Source organism: Coturnix japonica, chromosome 2 (assembly GCF_054131305.1).
Source record: "Coturnix japonica strain WE chromosome 2, WE-NBRP24, whole genome shotgun sequence".
NCBI lineage: Eukaryota > Metazoa > Chordata > Aves > Galliformes > Phasianidae > Coturnix > Coturnix japonica.
In genome coordinates, this window is record NC_140664.1 from 88,639,750 (window position 1) to 88,661,208 (window position 21,459).

Genomic DNA, 21,459 nt, shown 5'->3' on the forward strand with positions numbered 1-21,459 from the left:
ATTCTTGTGATCAGAACTTTATTTAGTATGCAGAGATTGAGGGACAACCAATGGACAACATATAAAAATATGAAAGTATCGTTACTTTCATAGAAGTTCAGTAGCCACAGCAGAAAAATTAGAAGGAAATCCTAAAAATGCGAACTTTATCTTCATTAATATTTTATCAAAATGTTTTTAAATTTGCTCCCTGTAGCTTCTAAGTGTGCATCGCTGTGCTGAAAGCTGAAAAGAAAGTTTTGTTACCTAATGAAAAAATCTTCATTTCAGAGGAATATAGAACATTTTCTAGTACTAGAAAGCTTGTAGATAATGTACGTAGATCTTGAAAACTACAGGCTTCAATGAATATGGTGATGAGGACCTATGGGGAGTAAGGAGACTAAGGAGACTGTTTTTAACTAGCAGTGGTCATGCATAGTCCTCCTAGCTAGCCCTAGCTTCTGAGCAGCATCTTTGAAGTTGGGTTGCACAACCATGAAGTACATTATAGTTAAAATAGTGCTCATGCAAACTCATACGAATACGGAAATAGTATTGCCAAAGAGAGGAGGCTGCTCAGGTGATCATGGTGGACTGTAGGTGTTGTGTATTTATCCAGTCAATCTTACATGGATACTGATACTTTTGATTAGCCCCTTGTGACTGGCAAATTCCACCCCCTCCAGAAGAGGTGTATACTCACTTGTGTTAAGTTTAACTCTTGAGAAGAGAATATGAGACTATAGCGCCTGAAATTCCACCAGCCAGTTTGTGAATGTCCCACTGAACTTCTGAAGATTCAATAGAGCAACTTAAACAACTTGTTTTTGAATAGAAAATATGAAAGATTTGGTAATTTTAGGGAGATATGAGATTCTGAGATTAATATTCAGCTAGCTATGTGTAAAGTCTGCAGCTTGAGATTTTGTTATAAGGCAAACAATATAGTAATTATTCTACTATATTTTCCATGTAACATTTCTAAAAATATATAAAAAATATTTTTTGTTGAGAATATATATAAAATATATACGTGTAAATACTGTATAGATATAAAGACATATATTCTTGATGGATTCTCAATTGGAATAAAACTTCATGTTCTTTCATTAACTGATCTTTCAACTGAAATTTTTCAGTGTGGGTTCCTATGATTTATGTGGACATCTGTCCTGTGAGAAGGGATTGCCAGATTTAACTAAAATCTAGGTACTGACAGATGGCAATGTTGGCCACTGAAAAAGTGCCTGAATTATTTAGAGGTAAGATGCTCTACACTGCATTATTGTTCTCTTTAGTCTAATTTTGCTGCTGTTAGTAGTCATTGGTAGTGGCAACGGAACTGTGGAAATCATGGGACTATAGAAGAGGTGAAACTGTACTCTGAAAGTATTATTTGATGAAACACATCATACTGCTACACATACTACTACACATACAAAACACATACTACTAAGTTTAATATGACCAGGTACCATGAGAGCTTTGTGGAATGGAGGAAGTGTTCCAGACTGAATGAATAAAATATTTCCAATGATAATCAGGAAGGGCTTTCTTACGTAGAAGAAGAATAGCACAAGTGCAGATGAGGTCTAGGAAAACTGTAACTATTTGTGTTTGGTGGATTTGGTTTTGAGAAGATATTTTTAGAAGTATAAACTTGCTTAGTAGTTAAGTGCAGAAATGTGACAAAAGACAAAAAGTGCTTTCATCATTTATCAACAAAAGTTATCAGAAGGTCTCTCAGCCACAAAATAAGCATAAAAAAGAGGAGGAAATAAACTCACCTATCATATCCACATACAAGAAACAATTACAAGTGTCAAAATCTAGGCAATTCTGTTTCAGACTCTATGTCCAAAGTTGCACGAGGGTGAATATTCCAAAGAAATAAACTAACAATGCAGACATTTTTCTTTCACTTCCATCCATTGTGGAAATATCTTTTTTATTTCAGTTTTTGAATACAAACAGCATATATATATATATATATATATATATATATATATATATGTATATGTATATGTATTTGTATACACACACACACACACATATATAATATATATATATATAAATATTTATATATATAATATATATATATATATATATATATATATATATATATATCTAAACAAATATTTTTGGTTGGTGAAGTAACATCATCTGCAGTTTTCTAGAAATAGGTTTGTCGGTTTGTCCCTAGTTCTATGCTAATTGTGGTAGAAAAATGTTTTTGCAGAAGTTGAAACTGAGATTTCAAGCAGTTATTTCTGTAATTATGCAGATGAGATCAACAACACTAATATACAAGGTGGGATAAGTCTGAATGAATAAGTATAATAGATAATTTAATAAGTTAATAAGTTAGTAAGATAATAACGGATTCACTGTGGAAGGAAGATCCAGAGTACCCATGCAGTGCTGACATATTTAGCATTTCTGGTGAATTTGACTGCTAATTTAATGAGCTAAACATATATCTTCAAAGTGTAAATCTTTGTATCTGTGACATGTTTCAAACCATAAGCATTCAAAATGAGAAACTATGGCAAACTTAAGGTATGGCAAATATTTGTATGCATTTTGATGTAGAACAGCTATGGGCTGTTCTGTCAGTGTGTTACAGCCATCAAAGTTTGAGTCAGGAAGGTACATACTGCAGACAGATGTGAAAACAGGAAATAACGGTGAACTGGGAGGCAAATGCACTGCTCAGTAATCAAATGTGTAAATTTGTTAATCAGAAAAACAAGGAATCTCAAGTTTCCATGCACTTCAGTACTTTTGCCAATCTTCCAGGTTTTGCTGGTGTCATACTTCTGTTGTTGCTGCTTGTGTTTGTTTTTGTGCAGGTTTTTTTTGTTTTGTTTTGTTTTGTTGTTGTTGTTTTTTTTCACTATTAGGAGAGTGCAGACCCACCTGTGATGCTTTCAGATATCAGTGTTTGTGCCTCATCCTGTTTTTCCTGTTTAAACTTGGTTTGAAAAAAATAAAATAAAATAAAATACAAGTACATTATATAATAACCTCTAATTATGAATTAATTACTTTTAAAACAGGAAGAGCATGATGTTCTCACAAATCTTTTATCTTCCTCAATATTTAAAACACACTTAGAAACTGAGGGGTGGGGGTGGAAGGAAGCTGATTTTTCTTTTCACGCTGTAAATTGTTTCAGCTGTGAGTTTTATCCAAAGGGAAGTGGAAGTTCAAAGGGAAGTGGACTTTGGCAAATGGGCAGATGTAGTTTTTCTTTTCAAACTGAAACTACTAAAGAAATCAAATATTAATAGTACCAAGTTATCTTTGGCACATTGTTTGTCCATGTACAAACTCTTTAGATAAAGAAAGTGTTTTCATCTGATCAAACATCCACATTTTATTAACAAGTAATGAAAAGAATGTTCTGTTACTCAGAGCTTCCAAGAAAGTCCATATTACAAAGTAAACCAAGGTACTCAGTTATCACTTCAACATCAAAGAAGCAATAGCATAATACATAATAAGGATTGCCAGTAATAGTTATTGTACTTTATTGCCATTAAGCTCTAATGTTAATGTACCAATACGGCAATATATCAATATGGCAAATACACTTACAGAACCTTATTTTGATAAATTAAATTAATGCATGTACAACCTTGAATTAAAAAAAAAAACAAACAAGTTGGCTTCTGACCCAAGTGTGATTTCCTTCCTCTGTCATATTGGCCCCCAGCTGACTTCAAAACTTCTTTGAGGAATAGTTCGGAGCAAAAAGCAGTATATCTGAGCTTTTTCCAAGTTTATAACTGGTCTACTTCTGTCAGGACAGAAGGGTTGCACCATTTTGAAAATGGTCTGTTTTTTCAGATAGCATACAGAAATAGAGGCTGCCCAAATGAATTGAGGATTGTTACATGCAGCTCTCATGGATCCATATCTACCAGATGAACCTGATTCGACAAGGATTTAGCAAGCATGTACTTTATTCCACTATTCTCTGTTCTCTTATCCTAAAACGATACAATTGTTTGTAAAACAAAACAGTCATGAGTTACTAGCTGTTAAAAAAAGAATAAAATTAAACTTGTATTTCTTGTCTGTTACATTCTGTACTTCTTGCATCCTAGTGATTGAGACATTGTTGTGATAACTTATGTCACCTCAGGAAAAAATTCAGAGTCAGAACCTTAAATGAACTTTCTATAAATAATCTGCTGTGCTTTTTCATAGTTATGGGATTTGGTGTTTATTTCCTATAAAAGCCTGTATTCATATTTAGATCAGATTTACTCTAGCCCTTATTTACAATAATGGCACAAATTATAGAAATAATCTTCTAAAACGCAGTATTATAGACAGATCACTAACAAAGCAGTTCTAGTAAGCAACCAGAATATTCTATCCTAGTGAAGACATTGTTTCTTTGGATTCTACTCCATAAATGAACAATATCAATTTTTTTTTTTTTTTTTTTTTTTCAGTAATAGAATAGCTCCTGCAGGCTCCACCATTCAGTTCACCTAATAAACACACTTGTCAGGACTAATTATTCCCTGCTAGCATTTCTGCAAATAATGGGAAAGTAAACCTCCCTGAAGTCAACAATGCCATTAGTCACTTTGTTCAGCAAAACCTCTCTGAGCAAATTTGGGTCAAATTAATGAAATTTAATTAATAATTGAACAGAACTGAGTATGATGAGAAAAAACTACTTCTACTTCTTTTACATAAAACGTAACCCATAAAGTTTTCACTAGAATGTGAAAATACTGCTTGGATTAATGATAGCCTATATATTGCTAATACTAGTTAGTTGCTAATATGATTCACCTTGCAGTTTCTGACTTTTGTTTTTCCCAATTAATCAGTTCTGTTTCCACAGATAATATATGAGCATAGTTTGTGTGATTATCTGATCAGCTGTTTTGTGTGATTATCTGATCAGCTGTTTTGCACTTTGCTCTTTTGTGATTTGAAAAAATATTTTTTTTTATAATAGTTGCTTTTCTTTATTCATTGCTTCTGTTTAAAATACTACTGTGCTAGAGACATTATTCTGCTGTTGCAATTTGTTTATATTTTATCCTGGAAATGCATTAATGTTATTGAAGAAAAATATGGGTGAAGTTCGTTTCACAGTAGTATTCCTCTTCACCTTTGGAAAGCAGTATCTCATATTTCTGTATGACAGATGTACAAGAACAAGACACAGATTTGTTACAAGAGCATAGGAGAGCAGCACACTGAAATCATAATGAAGGCTGGCTCTTTAACATGCTGTTTTTCTTCTCCTACACTCACTTTTAATATGTTACTACATGAAAGGCTTCATTTTAGTTGGATTGCATAACCTGAGGCTTGAAGATATCTTGCTTTGAATCAAATTGTAGGAAAATGGCATATATTCATTGAATATAGTTAATAATATGAGGGAGTCATTCAAAATCCCTGCTAAATTAACAAGAATGTTATAATTTGTGAAGATTCTGCAGCAGTGAGATTCTCTCTAGGTTGTCAGATCACCTGTCTTTGTGCAAACTGCCTGATTATAATCAGTCCTGAACTTCCTAGGTATTAATGCGGAGAATTTGCTTCAGAAGGTTGCTAATGATACAGAAAAGCTTACACAGAAAGAACCCAGTCAGCATGGGTTAATGAATGGTATATCTTGCCTGACAAAACTGATTTCATTCCATGACAAGATGACCTGCATAGTATACGAAGGTAAAGCTGTCAGTGTTGTCTACCTGTACTTCAATAAGGCCTTTGACATTGTCCCCAACAACATCCTTGTGGAGAAGCTCACTGCACATGGTTTGGATGGGCGTATGCTCCACTGGGTGAAGCACTGCCTGGATGGCTGGGCCCAGAGAGTTGTGGTCAATGGAGTTAAGTCGATTTGCAGGCCAGACACAAGTTGTGTCCCCCAGGTCTCGGTAATAAGGCTGCTTCTATATAACGTATTTATTAACGATCATGATGAGGGAAACGAATGAACCCTTGGTAAGATTTTAGACAACACCAAGATGAGAGGGAGTGTTCATCTGCCAGAGATAAGAATGGCACTACAGAGGGACCTGGATAGACTGGATTGATTGGCCAAGGCAAACAGCATGAGTTTCAATAGGGCCAAATGTCAGGTCCTGCATTTTGCTGTAAAGAACCCAAGGCAATCCTGCAGGCTTAGGGAGGAGTGGCTGGAAAGAGGCCGGGCAGAAAAGCACCTTGCTGTACTGATGGACAGTCAGCTGAATATGATTAAGCAGCGTGCCCAGGTGGACAAGAAGGCCTCATTGCTTATCCACCGATAAGCAGAAGGGCAGCCAATTCTTTACAAGAGAAAATAATAGCAGGTTAAGGGAAAATGGATTTAAGTTGAGAAAGGGAAGGTTTGGGTTGGATAACAGGGAGGGAAGTTCTTTTCAGAGAAAGCAGTGAGGTGCTGGAGGAGGCTGCCCAGAGATGTTGTGGATGCCCCATCCCCGGAGGCGATCAAGGCCAGGCTGGATGGGGCCCTGGACTACCTGGTCTAGTGTTATATACGGGGGTTGGTAGCCGTGCCTGCAGCAGGGGGGTTGGAGCCTGAGGACCCTTTAGGTCCCTTCCAACCCAAGTCATGATTCTGTGATCCCCATGCTATTCCCCTGTGGGCTACTTTTAAATTTGCAGTGGCACAACTTGACATCTTGTAGAGGGCAACAACATATATTTATTGAAGTGCATGGAAATTCTCACGAGCAGGAAGAACTACGTGCAGTTTCTGCCTGTTGGTGATTTCTGCAGGAACTGCCATTTGCAGTCCTTCACGTCTGCCTGAAGCGCTGGCTGACAGTAGGAAGACGGATACAGGAAAGCATTGGAAAAGTCTGGGTACCTGGAGTGAGACATCTGATGTACAGAGCATCAAAAGTAGGAACCGAAAAAAGCGTCTTGTAGCTCCCAGCCTGTCCCCCTTCAGCAGGATCCCACCAAGCAGGCTGCTGGCAGGAGGTGTTCCGACCATGTAGGATCTTTCCCCTGCAGGCAGGAGGTGCAGAATCTGTTCCCTGTCAGGAACAGGGCTGTGCCTCAGAACATGGCGCCGCCTCCCCTGTGGTGACATCACTGACCACTGTGAAGTCACAAAGGGCCCTCAGCACAGAGGCAGTTTGTCCCCACGCCTTAGCCACTCTCGGACCTGACAGCGTAGCTGTTGGAGAGGGTTTGGCTCACTCCTTAGCGAGCTGTTGGAGAGGGTTTGGCTCACTCCTTAGCGAGCTGCGATTTTCACTCCTTTGCGATCCTGTGCTTCATTGAAATGGAGCAACGAGGTGAAGGCGAGCGTGGGGACTGGTAAGGATATGGTTCCTTCACGAGTTTTAAGGAAAAATCTGCTGCTCCGTTGCTGTCTTCAGAGCTGCAGAGATACTGCCTGCGTCGCGGTTCATCACCACGCTTCTCCTCCTTTGTAGGCCAGCTTTGGTTAGGGAAACAGTTTCCCTGGTGCTCTTCACCGTGGTTGTGGTGCCCTTCGGTGAGTCTCTCTGTAGAGCTCTGACTAGAGGATGCTTCTTTAGGAAGCCCCCAGTGGTTTGTTCTGCCCAGGGACAGGGGAGTGGGCAGCCCAAGGCAGAACGCCAAGTCTTTGTGCCGGCAATGTATTGAGAGCTTTGTGGAATTCCTGACAGGCGTTTACTGCCTTGGAAACGCTGTTGAAGGGGTCAGGACGGCGGCAGGACTGACTCCAAGGTAAAAAACAAAACAATCTCCCTTTGGCTAGACCGTTCTTGAGAGGAGCTCTGCCCCTTGTCTGTGACCACTTCTTACCCGAGTCACACTTCTATGGCACAGTGCCTGTGCTTCTCCCATTTCCCATTCTCCTCTCCCAGCTTTTCCTTCAAGCCGCTACAGCTCCACGATCCCCCAGAGTTACCCAGGAAGCACCTTCTTGGTTGGAATCTCGTGGAGCTTGCCAACCAGCGTAGTCAAGTCTCAACTGAATCTTGGCTACCCTGTTGTCACGCGCAGTGAGGCTTGTTCGCTGCCTCACTGTGCCATGGCTTGTGAGAGGAGAGCCGTGTCCACTTCTCTCCATTACCTGCTGTCTCCAGGGTGGCGGTTGGTAATCTGGAAATGCTGAGCCGCGAGGAAGAGCAGAATAAGATCCAGCGGCAGCTTCATTTCCTGCAGTGGGGAGCAAGGGACATTACTGTGCGTGCTCTCCACGAGGCCTTCCGGAGAACTGAGCTCCCAGGCTTCACCGGCGAGGTAAGAGGACTGTCTGCCAGTGCTGCCTGTCTGTCATGGGGCTTCCCGACAGGAAAAAGCCTTTCCTTTCCTGCCACATCCGTGTCTGGAGCACTGGAGTGAGCAGCCCCTCTCCATTCCCGTGTCTGATGTTCATAGTAGAGTTGTGGAGGTTCCCAGGCAACTTGCAGCCAAGTTTGCTTTGGCTGGCTTTGCAGGGAACCTGGGAGGCAACTCTTTTCCCCCTTCTTAATCCTTCTGACCAGCGCTCTCCTTTGTCTTCCTTCCCAGGCTGTTCAAGACATGATCAATCAAGTACTGGAAAAGCTGGAAGAAAGCCCATTCCGGATGCCGAATTACGCCAGCAAGACTTCAGGTGCCATTCCACTTTAGAAACCACCAGACCACAGAAGTTGATTCCAATGCACTTCTTGTCTGCTTTGACAGGATGGGCATTTGGGCAGCGGTGGGGGAGAGGGGGTGAGGAGTGAACGGCCGCTTTGTGCCCTGAGAGTGTGCTTGCAGAGAGAGTCTCCAGTGGGCTGGAGCACATCTGGAAAGCACTACTCCTACTTGGTGTTGTTTCTCACGCGATTGCTCAGCTGGCTGTCAGTTTATGCTGCCCTTTAGTATAGTTGAGTGAGTCTGTGCGTTGTGCTGCAGAGGGAAGTGGCAGGAGAGGAGGAGGGAACTATCCCTGTTGAGGATGTATGACTGCTTAGCAGCTTTTTCAAGAGGACAGTGCAAGGGCAGCTGGCATCTCTGTGCAGCTGTTTATGTGCAAAGCAAGGTCAGCAGGCCTTGATTCCTCCTGGCCTTGCTTGACAATGGGGCCCGTGTTTTGATTTGTAGGCGCTGCTATCGTTCATTCCAAGACTTCACCCTCCTGGACTGGAAGTGGGAAAGTCTTTTGGCAGTCGTTGCTGGTGACACCTTATATGAGGGCTCCTGAGATTATTCTTGAGGTAAGAACACAGAGAAACGGGGGAAGAATGGTACGGGGTGGAGGAGACCAAAAGCCCTGCAGGGGATTGTCCTTACACTTGTCCTCACATCCCAGCTTGCCTTACCTATGGTCGTCTTGCAAGGCCCTAGTCCCCTCTTGTGTATCCCTGCTGAGAATTTCTTCTGCCAGACTGCCCCCAGTCCTTCTTGTGCAAGCTTCTGTCAGGCTGGCTTGCATGTCTTCCCAGCCATTGTGGAACTGTCAGGCTGGCATTGAAGGGGAACCCGTAAGGTGCCACGGGAGATTTGGGGTGTGAGATCGCTGGGGCTCTCAGTGGACCCAGGTGGGCACAGAGGGCGTGCGCTGCAGGAGGGCCCCATGTTGTGTTTGCCAGCGTATCGTGTCACTGCTCACAAGCTACCTAACAAATCGGAGCCCCGGCTGGTGCTGGTGCAGAGAGGTGGGAATTGATGAGGGGGAGCGATTGCTTCCCCTTGCAGGAAAGGCTCGTGCAGGCCAGCCCTTCTTTGTCCTGGCAGGTGCCCCTCAACCACTGCAGCCCCTCCTTGTTTTTGGCAAGCTGCTCCGCAAAAGAAGGAGCCTGAGAGCTTCTGCGAGTTGTGCACCCAGCTCACTGTCGTGCACTTATGAATGTGCTTCGGAGCAGAGCTGATGGGCCGATACAACTCCAGAGCCTCTGATGCTGGAGCAGGAACTCCAGTCAGGACTCTCTTTCACACGTGAACACTGTTCCTTCTTCTCTTTCTAGCCTGACAATCATCCAGGAAACTGCTGGCCCTTCCCAGGAAGCCAAGGGCACGTTGTCATCAAGTTGCCCATGGCCATCTTTCCCACAGCAGTTACCTTAAACCACGGAATTCCAGCAGCGGCGTACCGTGCAGACAGCATCTCCAGTGCTCCCAAGGACTTTGCTGTCTATGTAAGTGATACCCCTGGGCTGTGGGGGTTCTGCTTAGCATTTGAGGTGGACGGTGGTAGCAGCTCCAAGAGCGCTGCGGCATGCAGTCCTTCCCTGCCTTGGGGGAGAAAGAAGTTCCTCAGAGTTGCTCCATTTCCACAGCATTCCTTTTCTGTCCAGCGTAGCGCAGCAAAGAAGGTTTCCCACTCCTGGGGCGAGTTGGTAGTTTGAGAGGCGGAGGGAAAGGGAAATGGCACAGTGGATGGTCCCAGACCACCTCTGCTTCCAGTCCCTGCGGGGCTCTGTGATCATTGTCCGGCAGCGCATCCCATTGTTCTGTTTTCTCCACCCCTGTCTTCCTGTAGGGCCTGAAGGCAGAAGATGATGAGGAAGGAATTTTCCTGGGAGAGTTCACCTTTGTTCCAGGCCAGGCTCCCAGTCAGACCTTCCAACTGAAGGTACGTCATCTAAGAGGGACGTGAAGCGTGGGAGAGGAGAACCAGGTTGGCTGGGCAGAAGCTTCCAAGCCAGAGGTGTATGAGGGCCTTCTGGCATTTCTTCTGCTGCCACTCCCTACCTGCGTATGCCCGGAGTGCCGTGCTGGTTTTGCTTCCATGTCGTTTTTAAGCTTGCGAGCTACTACAGCTTTTAGCACAGCTAAACTTCAGCTGCACTTGCAGCAGAAACCACCGTGACCAAGTGGCTTGCGATTGCACAGAAGTAGGCACCTCTCGATGTATGCGATACTGTTGGTGTGCTACTTTCACACTGGGGATGTGTGGCTTTCCAAGGGTCTTGTTGTTGCCGGTAACAGGCAGCGTAAGGGAGGCCATTTTGCCTGGGTGACTTGTTAGAGAAGCTAATGAGTGTCACATCCCTCCGTTTTGTGTGCATGCACACACACTCAAAGCAAGTGCAAAGAACTTGCCTGCGTATTTGCTGCAGCTTTTGGTAGCTGTTTGTTTCCTTAAAACTCCTGTGGCCAAAGAGGTGGAGCAGGGTAAGACTGTGCTATGGGAGCACATCAGCGTGTCAAAGAACTAGGAGGGCAGCCTGAAGTAAGATGTTGCGCGACTGTGTCGCTCCCGCATTGTCAGTGGTCAAAGGGCAGAGAGGAAAACGCATTTCATTTCTTTTTCTCATTGCAGAACGAGCTCTCTGGGTTCATCAGTTATGTGAAGCTGCAAGTGCTGAGCAACTGGGGCCACCCAGAGTACACCTGTCTGTATCAGTTCAGACTCCACGGCGATCCAGCCCGTGACGACGATGCCAGGGGAAAACTATCTGGCTAGGGGAAATTGATTTGGCTTGGGGAAATTGATTTGGCTTGGGGAAATTGATTTGGCTTGGGGAAATTGATTTGGCTTGGGGAAATCTATTTGGCTTATCTCAAAATAAATTAAACAAATAAAAAATTAAACATTTTCCATGTTGAATCTCTTTTGTCCATCGGAGTAACTGTTAAGAGATCTCCCAGACTTTATCTCGACCCACGTGCTTTTTCATCCCCTTTTCTCTTGCTCTCCTTCTGGGTAGGAAGAGCAAGCAAGCGACTGGGTGGGAGTTGGCAGAGTGATCTCCACGTGCTGGTTTTTTTGGTCCTCACTGAACCACGGGTGGGAGTCAGCAGAACTGGTACCCCCTTGGACTTCCAGGGGGCAGAGCTTGTCCTCTTTCAGATTGTGGTTGAGAGGGTCCCTGGGTAGGCAGTTGTGGAGGGCATGGGAGCCCAGGATGGCTGGGAATACTTTTAGGAAGTTATTTTAGAGGGACAGGAGCTGACCGTCACCATATCACAGAAGATGCGCCAACGGGCAAGGAGGCCGGTCAGGCAGAACGGTGAATTCTGACTGGAAGTCCGGGACAACAGGAAAGTTTATGGTATTTGGAAGAATGGGCAAGCTACTTACAACTATTCCAAGTCCATAGTGAAGCTGTGCAGGGAGAAAATTAGAAAAGCAAAAGCCCAGCTAGAACTGAACTTGGCCTCTTAGGGGAAGGACAACAGTAAATATTTCCAAAAATACGTCAACGGCAGGAGGAGGGCTATGGAGAATCTCCATCCCCTGCTGGATGATGCTGAGGGCAACGCGGTGGCAAGGATCATGATAAGGCTGAGGATCTTAATGCCTTCTTTGCCTCGGTCTTTAATTGCAAGACTCGTTACTTCCCGGGAACAGCTCCTTGTGCTGGTAGATAGGGAGGGGGGACAGAATAGGCCTTGCATAATCCACAGTGAGATGGTTTGGGGCCTGTTCTGAAAGCTGGATGTTCAGAAGTCCATGGGCCCAGATGGACTGCACCCTACAGTGGGGAGTGAGTTGGCGGATGTGGATGCCAAGCTGCTCTCCATCATCCTTCAGCAGTCTGGGCTAACTGGGGATGTCCCAGTGGAGTGGAGACTGGCAAACGTGACACCCGTCTCTAAAAAGAGCTGAAAAGATGATCCCGGTAGCTACAAGACCTATGGTCTCACCTTGGTACCATGGAAGGTTATGGAATGGACGATCTCGGGAGGTGTCGCAGATCAGTTAACGGTACGCTGGGGGGGGGGATGAGGCCCAGTCAGCATGGGATTACGAATGGTAGATCCTGTCTGACAAACCCGATTTCATCCTAGGAGAAGGTGCATCCCCCAGTGGTCTGTCCTGGGGCCGGTGCTCTTTAATATCATTATCAATGACATCTATGATGGAACTGAGTGCATCCTCAGCAAGTTTGCTGAGGACACTAAGCTGAGCAGTGCGGCTGAAACAATGGAAGGAAGAGGTGCCATTCAGAGGGACCTCAACTGACTTGAAAGGTGGGCCCGGGTGAATCTAATGAGGTTCAGCACAGTCACGTGCAAGGTTTTGCACTTGGGCCGGTGGAATCCTAGGGATATATGCAGACTGGAAGGAGCAACCCTTGAGAGTAGCCGTGCAGAGAAGGACCTGGGGATCCTGGTAGAAACTGAACATGAGCCAGCAGCGTACTCTTGCAGCGTGGAAAGCAAATGGTATCGGGGGCTCCATCAGAGGAGAGGTGGCCAGCAGGCACAGGGAGGTGATTGTGTCACTCTACTCTGCCTTTGAGAGGACCTTGGGGTCCCGGTGGGTTACAGGTTGGCCATGAGCCAGCAGTGTGCCCGTGCTGACAAGAAGGCCAGTGGGATCCTGGGCTGCATGAAAAAGAGCATGGCCAGCAGTTTGAGGGAGGTGGTCCTCCCCATCTCCTCTAGCCCTGGTGAGGCCGCATCTGGAGCACCGTGTCCTATTCTGGGCTCCTGAGCTCAACTAAGGCAGGGAACTTCTAGAGAGGGCACAGTGGAGGGCCACAAGGATGAGGAGGGGCGTGGAGCATCTCCCTTCTGAGGAAAGGCTGAGGGAGCTGGGCCAGTTGGGCCTGGAAGGCTGAGAGGGGATCTCCTCAGTGCTTATGAATATTCAACAGGCAGCAGTTGAGTGGGTGAGGCCAGGCTCTTTTCGCAGCTGCCCAGTAACAGAATGAAGGGCCAACGGGCACGCACAGGAGCGCTGGAAATGCCCTGCGAACAGGAGGAAATATTTCTTGACTGTGAAGGTATCAGAGAAGCGGAGCGGGCTGCCCGGAGAGGGTGCAGAGTCCCCTTCTGTGGGATTCAAGGCCTGAACAACAGTTAACGCGACTCTGCCCGGACGACTTCCGGGGCAGCCCACCACAGGGAACCTGCTTTAGCGGGGCTGCGGCCTGGACGGTCGTTCCGAGCTCCGTTCCGAGCCGTCTGTCCCAGCCTGCGCTTCTTTTGGGGGAGGCGCTCGGCACGGAGCAGCCGCGCTCCGCAGCGCAGCAAGGAATCGCCTCGCCTCGCCTCGCCTCGCCTCGCCTCGAGGGGTTCGCCCAGTCAGGGAGCCGTTGTCCTCCGCCTGGCAGCGCCGATCCGACGGGGCAGCCGCTGCGGAGCGCAGCGAGCAGGGTGAGCGTCCGGGGCGCGGGGAGGCAGTAGGCCGGGCCGGGAAGTGGAACGGCACGGCAGTTGGCGCGGGGCCTGGAATGTGCCCGCTAGTTAGTGGGCCTGTCGGCTGCGTGCCGGACAGCGTGCCTCAGCGGGGTGTCCAGCAGGCAGAAAGGCCCGGGGAGAAACAAAGAAAGAAGGAGAGTGGGGATTCAGAGACTCTGCGTGAAGAAGGGGCAGTCGAAGCGTGTGGCTGCAGCGAGTGCCTGCCTGAGTCTGATGGCGCCGGAGAAGGGAGGCAAGAGCCTGGGGCAATTTGCTCAGCACCTGGCATGATGGCTGCAGCTGGAAACTCAGCTGTCTCCGGTGGTAAAAGGATCCCAGTGCAGGAACTGGCTTCGTTAAATGAATTGTGAAGGGGGAAGGGGACAAAATGAGGGCCTCTGGGGCTGATCAGGTAGTTCGAGGGTACATATGGAACTTGGTGGATGACGAGAGTGGAGTCCAAAGGGATGGAAAAGGACTGAGGGATGCTGTTGCTCTAGGGGATACTAGATCTTCCAGAACAGCAGTGAGACAGGAAGCCCAGCTGAAGTGCCTTTGCACCAATGCACGCAGTGTGGGAAGTGAGGAGGTGGAAGTGCTGCTGCGCTTGAAAAGTGATGATCTTGTTGCTACTGCTGTTGACCACGCCTTGGTTGAGTGTGTGGTCTTGAGGAATGTGGGCCTGGCAAAGAGTGAGGTCAGGACCCTGAAGTTCGGAAGAGCAAACTTCAGGCTGTTTAAGGAATTGTTGGCTAAGGTCTCCTTGGTTGAAAGGCCATAGAGAGAGGGTGGAGATCAATGGTTCTGTGTCCTGTTGGTAACATGTCCAGGCTGGTAATGGGAAAAATGGTTTTAAGTAGAGAGAGGGAAGATTTGGGTTGGATAGCAGGGAGGGAAGTTCTTTTCAGAGAAAGCAGTGAGGTGCTGGAGGAGGCTGCCCAGAGATGTTGTGGATGCCCCATCCCCGGAGGCGATCAAGGCCAGGCTGGATGGGGCCCTGGACTACCTGGTCTAGTGTTATATACGGGGGTTGGTAGCCGTGCCTGCAGCAGGGGGGTTGGAGCCTGAGGACCCTTTAGGTCCCTTCCAACCCAAGTCATGATTCTGTGATCCCCGTGCTATTCCCCTGTGGGCTACTTTTAAATTTGCAGTGGCACAACTTGACATCTTGTAGAGGGCAACAACATATATTTATTGAAGTGCATGGAAATTCTCACGAGCAGGAAGAACTACGTGCAGTTTCTGCCTGTTGGTGATTTCTGCAGGAACTGCCATTTGCAGTCCCTCACGTCTGCCTGAAGCGCTGGCTGACAGTAGGAAGACGGATACAGGAAAGCATTGGAAAAGTCTGGATACCTGGAGTGAGACATCTGATGTACAGAGCATCAAAAGTAGGAACCGAAAAAAGCGTCTTGTAGCTCCCAGCCTGTCCCCCTTCAGCAGGATCCCACCAAGCAGGCTGCTGGCAGGAGGTGTTCCGACCATGTAGGATCTTTCCCCTGCAGGCAGGAGGTGCAGAATCTGTTCCCTGTCAGGAACAGGGCTGTGCCTCAGAACATGGCGCCGCCTCCCCTGTGGTGACATCACTGACCACTGTGAAGTCACAAAGGGCCCTCAGCACAGAGGCAGTTTGTCCCCACGCCTTAGCCACTCTCGGACCTGACAGCGTAGCTGTTGGAGAGGGTTTGGCTCACTCCTTAGCGAGCTGTTGGAGAGGGTTTGGCTCACTCCTTAGCGAGCTGCGATTTTCACTCCTTTGCGATCCTGTGCTTCATTGAAATGGAGCAACGAGGTGAAGGCGAGCGTGGGGACTGGTAAGGATATGGTTCCTTCACGAGTTTTAAGGAAAAATCTGCTGCTCCGTTGCTGTCTTCAGAGCTGCAGAGATACTGCCTGCGTCGCGGTTCATCACCACGCTTCTCCTCCTTTGTAGGCCAGCTTTGGTTAGGGAAACAGTTTCCCTGGTGCTCTTCACCGTGGTTGTGGTGCCCTTCGGTGAGTCTCTCTGTAGAGCTCTGACTAGAGGATGCTTCTTTAGGAAGCCCCCAGTGGTTTGTTCTGCCCAGGGACAGGGGAGTGGGCAGCCCAAGGCAGAACGCCAAGTCTTTGTGCCGGCAATGTATTGAGAGCTTTGTGGAATTCCTGACAGGCGTTTACTGCCTTGGAAACGCTGTTGAAGGGGTCAGGACGGCGGCAGGACTGACTCCAAGGTAAAAAACAAAACAATCTCCCTTTGGCTAGACCGTTCTTGAGAGGAGCTCTGCCCCTTGTCTGTGACCACTTCTTACCCGAGTCACACTTCTATGGCACAGTGCCTGTGCTTCTCCCATTTCCCATTCTCCTCTCCCAGCTTTTCCTTCAAACCGCTACAGCTCCACGATCCCCCAGAGTTACCCAGGAAGCACCTTCTTGGTTGGAATCTCGTGGAGCTTGCCAACCAGCGTAGTCAAGTCTCAACTGAATCTTGGCTACCCTGTTGTCACGCGCAGTGAGGCTTGTTCGCTGCCTCACTGTGCCATGGCTTGTGAGAGGAGAGCCGTGTCCACTTCTCTCCATTACCTGCTGTCTCCAGGGTGGCGGTTGGTAATCTGGAAATGCTGAGCCGCGAGGAAGAGCAGAATAAGATCCAGCGGCAGCTTCATTTCCTGCAGTGGGGAGCAAGGGACATTACTGTGCGTGCTCTCCACGAGGCCTTCCGGAGAACTGAGCTCCCAGGCTTCACCGGCGAGGTAAGAGGACTGTCTGCCAGTGCTGCCTGTCTGTCATGGGGCTTCCCGACAGGAAAAAGCCTTTCCTTTCCTGCCACATCCGTGTCTGGAGCACTGGAGTGAGCAGCCCCTCTCCATTCCCGTGTCTGATGTTCATAGTAGAGTTGTGGAGGTTCCCAGGCAACTTGCAGCCAAGTTTGCTTTGGCTGGCTTTGCAGGGAACCTGGGAGGCAACTCTTTTCCCCCTTCTTAATCCTTCTGACCAGCGCTCTCCTTTGTCTTCCTTCCCAGGCTGTTCAAGACATGATCAATCAAGTACTGGAGAAGCTGGAAGAAAGCCCATTCCGGATGCCGAATTACGCCAGCAAGACTTCAGGTGCCATTCCACTTTAGAAACCACCAGACCACAGAAGTTGATTCCAATGCACTTCTTGTCTGCTTTGACAGGATGGGCATTTGGGCAGCGGTGGGGGAGAGGGGGTGAGGAGTGAACGGCCGCTTTGTGCCCTGAGAGTGTGCTTGCAGAGAGAGTCTCCAGTGGGCTGGAGCACATCTGGAAAGCACTACTCCTACTTGGTGTTGTTTCTCACGCGATTGCTCAGCTGGCTGTCAGTTTATGCTGCCCTTTAGTATAGTTGAGTGAGTCTGTGCGTTGTGCTGCAGAGGGAAGTGGCAGGAGAGGAGGAGGGAACTATCCCTGTTGAGGATGTATGACTGCTTAGCAGCTTTTTCAAGAGGACAGTGCAAGGGCAGCTGGCATCTCTGTGCAGCTGTTTATGTGCAAAGCAAGGTCAGCAGGCCTTGATTCCTCCTGGCCTTGCTTGACAATGGGGCCCGTGTTTTGATTTGTAGGCGCTGCTATCGTTCATTCCAAGACTTCACCCTCCTGGACTGGAAGTGGGAAAGTCTTTTGGCAGTCGTTGCTGGTGACACCTTATATGAGGGCTCCTGAGATTATTCTTGAGGTAAGAACACAGAAACGGGGGAAGAATGGTACGGGGTGGAGGAGACCAAAAGCCCTGCAGGGGATTGTCCTTACACTTGTCCTCACATCCCAGCTTGCCTTACCTATGGTCGTCTTGCAAGGCCCTAGTCCCCTCTTGTGTATCCCTGCTGAGAATTTCTTCTGCCAGACTGCCCCCAGTCCTTCTTGTGCAAGCTTCTGTCAGGCTGGCTTGCATGTCTTCCCAGCCATTGTGGAACTGTCAGGCTGGCATTGAAGGGGAACCCGTAAGGTGCCACGGGAGATTTGGGGTGCGAGATCGCTGGGGCTCTCAGTGGACCCAGGTGGGCACAGAGGGCGTGCGCTGCAGGAGGGCCCCATGTTGTGTTTGCCAGCGTATCGTGTCACTGCTCACAAGCTACCTAACAAATCGGAGCCCCGGCTGGTGCTGGTGCAGAGAGGTGGGAATTGATGAGGGGGAGCGATTGCTTCCCCTTGCAGGAAAGGCTCGTGCAGGCCAGCCCTTCTTTGTCCTGGCAGGTGCCCCTCAACCACTGCAGCCCCTCCTTGTTTTTGGCAAGCTGCTCCGCAAAAGAAGGAGCCTGAGAGCTTCTGCGAGTTGTGCACCCAGCTCACTGTCGTGCACTTATTAATGTGCTTCGGAGCAGAGCTGATGGGCCGATACAACTCCAGAGCCTCTGATGCTGGAGCAGGAACTCCAGCCAGGACTCTCTTTCACACGTGAACACTGTTCCTTCTTCTCTTTCTAGCCTGACAATCATCCAGGAAACTGCTGGCCCTTCCCAGGAAGCCAAGGGCACGTTGTCATCAAGTTGCCCATGGCCATCTTTCCTACAGCAGTTACCTTAAACCACGGAATTCCAGCAGCGGCGTACCGTGCAGACAGCATCTCCAGTGCTCCCAAGGACTTTGCTGTCTATGTAAGTGATACCCTTGGGCTGTGGGGGTTCTGCTTAGCATTTGAGGTGGACGGTGGTAGCAGCTCCAAGAGCGCTGCGGCATGCAGTCCTTCCCTGCCTTGGGGGAGAAAGAAGTTCCTCAGAGTTGCTCCATTTCCACAGCATTCCTTTTCTGTCCAGCGTAGCGCAGCAAAGAAGGTTTCCCACTCCTGGGGCGAGTTGGTAGTTTGAGAGGCGGAGGGAAAGGGAAATGGCACAGTGGATGGTCCCAGACCACCTCTGCTTCCAGTCCCTGCGGGGCTCTGTGATCATTGTCCGGCAGCGCATCCCATTGTTCTGTTTTCTCCACCCCTGTCTTCCTGTAGGGCCTGAAGGCAGAAGATGATGAGGAAGGAATTTTCCTGGGAGAGTTCACCTTTGTTCCAGGCCAGGCTCCCAGTCAGACCTTCCAACTGAAGGTACGTCATCTAAGAGGGACGTGAAGCGTGGGAGAGGAGAACCAGGTTGGCTGGGCAGAAGCTTCCAAGCCAGAGGTGTATGAGGGCCTTCTGGCATTTCTTCTGCTGCCACTCCCTACCTGCGTATGCCCGGAGTGCCGTGCTGGTTTTGCTTCCATGTCGTTTTTAAGCTTGCGAGCTACTACAGCTTTTAGCACAGCTAAGCTTCAGCTGCACTTGCAGCAGAAACCACCGTGACCAAGTGGCTTGCGATTGCACAGAAGTAGGCACCTCTCGATGTATGCGATACTGTTGGTGTGCTACTTTCACACTGGGGATGTGTGGCTTTCCAAGGGTCTTGTTGTTGCCGGTAACAGGCAGCGTAAGGGAGGCCATTCTGCCTGGGTGACTTGTTAGAGAAGCTAATGAGTGTCACATCCCTCCGTTTTGTGTGCATGCACACACACTCAAAGCAAGTGCAAAGAACTTGCCTGCGTATTTGCTGCAGCTTTTGGTAGCTGTTTGTTTCCTTAAAACTCCTGTGGCCAAAGAGGTGGAGCAGGGTAAGACTGTGCTATGGGAGCACATCAGCGTGTCAAAGAACTAGGAGGGCAGCCTGAAGTAAGATGTTGCGCGACTGTGTCGCTCCCGCATTGTCAGTGGTCAAAGGGCAGAGAGGAAAACGCATTTCATTTCTTTTTCTCATTGCAGAACGAGCTCTCTGGGTTCATCAGTTATGTGAAGCTGCAAGTGCTGAGCAACTGGGGCCACCCAGAGTACACCTGTCTGTATCAGTTCAGACTCCACGGCGATCCAGCCCGTGACGACGATGCCAGGGGAAAACTATCTGGCTAGGGGAAATTGATTTGGCTTGGGGAAATTGATTTGGCTTGGGGAAATTGATTTGGCTTGGGGAAATTGATTTGGCTTGGGGAAATCTATTTGGCTTATCTCAAAATAAATTAAACAAATAAAAAATTAAACATTTTCCATGTTGAATCTCTTTTGTCCATCGGAGTAACTGTTAAGAGATCTCCCAGACTTTATCTCGACCCACGTGCTTTTTCATCCCCTTTTCTCTTGCTCTCCTTCTGGGTAGGAAGAGCAAGCAAGCGACTGGGTGGGAGTTGGCAGAGTGATCTCCACGTGCTGGTTTTTTTGGTCCTCACTGAACCACGGGTGGGAGTCAGCAGAACTGGTACCCCCTTGGACTTCCAGGGGGCAGAGCTTGTCCTCTTTCAGATTGTGGTTGAGAGGGTCCCTGGGTAGGCAGTTGTGGAGGGCATGGGAGCCCAGGATGGCTGGGAATACTTTTAGGAAGTTATTTTAGAGGGACAGGAGCTGACCGTCACCATATCACAGAAGATGCGCCAACGGGCAAGGAGGCCGGTCAGGCAGAACGGTGAATTCTGACTGGAAGTCCGGGACAACAGGAAAGTTTATGGTATTTGGAAGAATGGGCAAGCTACTTACAACTATTCCAAGTCCATAGTGAAGCTGTGCAGGGAGAAAATTAGAAAAGCAAAAGCCCAGCTAGAACTGAACTTGGCCTCTTAGGGGAAGGACAACAGTAAATATTTCCAAAAATACGTCAACGGCAGGAGGAGGGCTATGGAGAATCTCCATCCCCTGCTGGATGATGCTGAGGGCAACGCGGTGGCAAGGATCATGATAAGGCTGAGGATCTTAATGCCTTCTTTGCCTCGGTCTTTAATTGCAAGACTCGTTACTTCCCGGGAACAGCTCCTTGCGCTGGTAGATAGGGAGGGGGGACAGAATAGGCCTTGCATAATCCACAGTGAGATGGTTTGGGGCCTGTTCTGAAAGCTGGATGTTCAGAAGTCCATGGGCCCAGATGGACTGCACCCTACAGTGGGGAGTGAGTTGGCGGATGTGGATGCCAAGCTGCTCTCCATCATCCTTCAGCAGTCTGGGCTAACTGGGGATGTCCCAGTGGAGTGGAGACTGGCAAACGTGACACCCGTCTCTAAAAAGAGCTGAAAAGATGATCCCGGTAGCTACAAGACCTATGGTCTCACCTTGGTACCATGGAAGGTTATGGAATGGACGATCTCGGGAGGTGTCGCAGATCAGTTAACGGTACGCTGGGGGGGGGGATGAGGCCCAGTCAGCATGGGATTACGAATGGTAGATCCTGTCTGACAAACCCGATTTCATCCTAGGAGAAGGTGCATCCCCCAGTGGTCTGTCCTGGGGCCGGTGCTCTTTAATATCATTATCAATGACATCTATGATGGAACTGAGTGCATCCTCAGCAAGTTTGCTGAGGACACTAAGCTGAGCAGTGCGGCTGAAACAATGGAAGGAAGAGGTGCCATTCAGAGGGACCTCAACTGACTTGAAAGGTGGGCCCGGGTGAATCTAATGAGGTTCAGCACAGTCACGTGCAAGGTTTTGCACTTGGGCCGGTGGAA

The 21,459-nt window shown here is 48.0% G+C and overlaps 2 protein-coding genes across 4 annotated transcripts; both read left to right on the top strand.

Annotated features, from left to right (window-relative positions):
• The first annotated feature begins 6,358 nt into the window (after positions 1-6,358).
• Positions 6,359-11,482, top strand: LOC146762016 (SUN domain-containing protein 3-like). Of its 3 annotated transcripts, XM_085537949.1 has the most exons (8): positions 6,359-7,480; positions 7,635-7,695; positions 8,058-8,214; positions 8,485-8,569; positions 9,046-9,158; positions 9,909-10,079; positions 10,424-10,516; positions 11,207-11,482. In XM_085537949.1, exons 3-8 carry the CDS (start codon positions 8,080-8,082, stop codon positions 11,348-11,350), a joined length of 741 nt encoding a protein of 246 aa, XP_085394075.1. In that variant the 5' UTR covers positions 6,359-7,480; positions 7,635-7,695; positions 8,058-8,079; the 3' UTR covers positions 11,351-11,482. The 3 variants fall into 3 exon arrangements, with proteins under 3 accessions (XP_085394075.1, XP_085394074.1, XP_085394073.1); XM_085537948.1 differs by having other exon boundaries at positions 6,359-7,695; XM_085537947.1 differs by having other exon boundaries at positions 6,359-8,214.
• Positions 11,483-13,016: 1,534 nt separating this feature from the next.
• LOC146762017 (SUN domain-containing protein 3-like) lies at positions 13,017-20,011 on the top strand. The gene is made up of 10 exons (XM_085539234.1): positions 13,017-13,161; positions 13,731-13,992; positions 15,950-16,011; positions 16,166-16,226; positions 16,589-16,745; positions 17,016-17,100; positions 17,577-17,689; positions 18,438-18,608; positions 18,953-19,045; positions 19,736-20,011. Exons 1-10 carry the CDS (start codon positions 13,017-13,019, stop codon positions 19,877-19,879), a joined length of 1,293 nt encoding a protein of 430 aa, XP_085395360.1. The 3' UTR covers positions 19,880-20,011.
• The last annotated feature ends 1,448 nt before the right edge of the window (positions 20,012-21,459 follow it).

What these genes read in the sequence shown, in the direction of transcription:
- LOC146762017 (XM_085539234.1), top strand. Translation starts at nt 13,017, where the DNA reads ATGAGCCAGCAGCGTACTCTTGCAGCGTGGAAAGCAAATGGTATCGGG. An exon ending in TCCCAGGCTTCACCGGCGAG is followed by an intron (nt 16,746 to 17,015) that starts GTAAGAGGACTG and finishes CTTCCTTCCCAG; the next exon opens with GCTGTTCAAGACATGATCAA. An exon ending in CCAAGGACTTTGCTGTCTAT is followed by an intron (nt 18,609 to 18,952) that starts GTAAGTGATACC and finishes GTCTTCCTGTAG; the next exon opens with GGCCTGAAGGCAGAAGATGA.
- LOC146762016 (XM_085537947.1), top strand. Translation starts at nt 8,080, where the DNA reads ATGCTGAGCCGCGAGGAAGAGCAGAATAAGATCCAGCGGCAGCTTCAT. An exon ending in TCCCAGGCTTCACCGGCGAG is followed by an intron (nt 8,215 to 8,484) that starts GTAAGAGGACTG and finishes CTTCCTTCCCAG; the next exon opens with GCTGTTCAAGACATGATCAA. An exon ending in GTCAGACCTTCCAACTGAAG is followed by an intron (nt 10,517 to 11,206) that starts GTACGTCATCTA and finishes TTCTCATTGCAG; the next exon opens with AACGAGCTCTCTGGGTTCAT.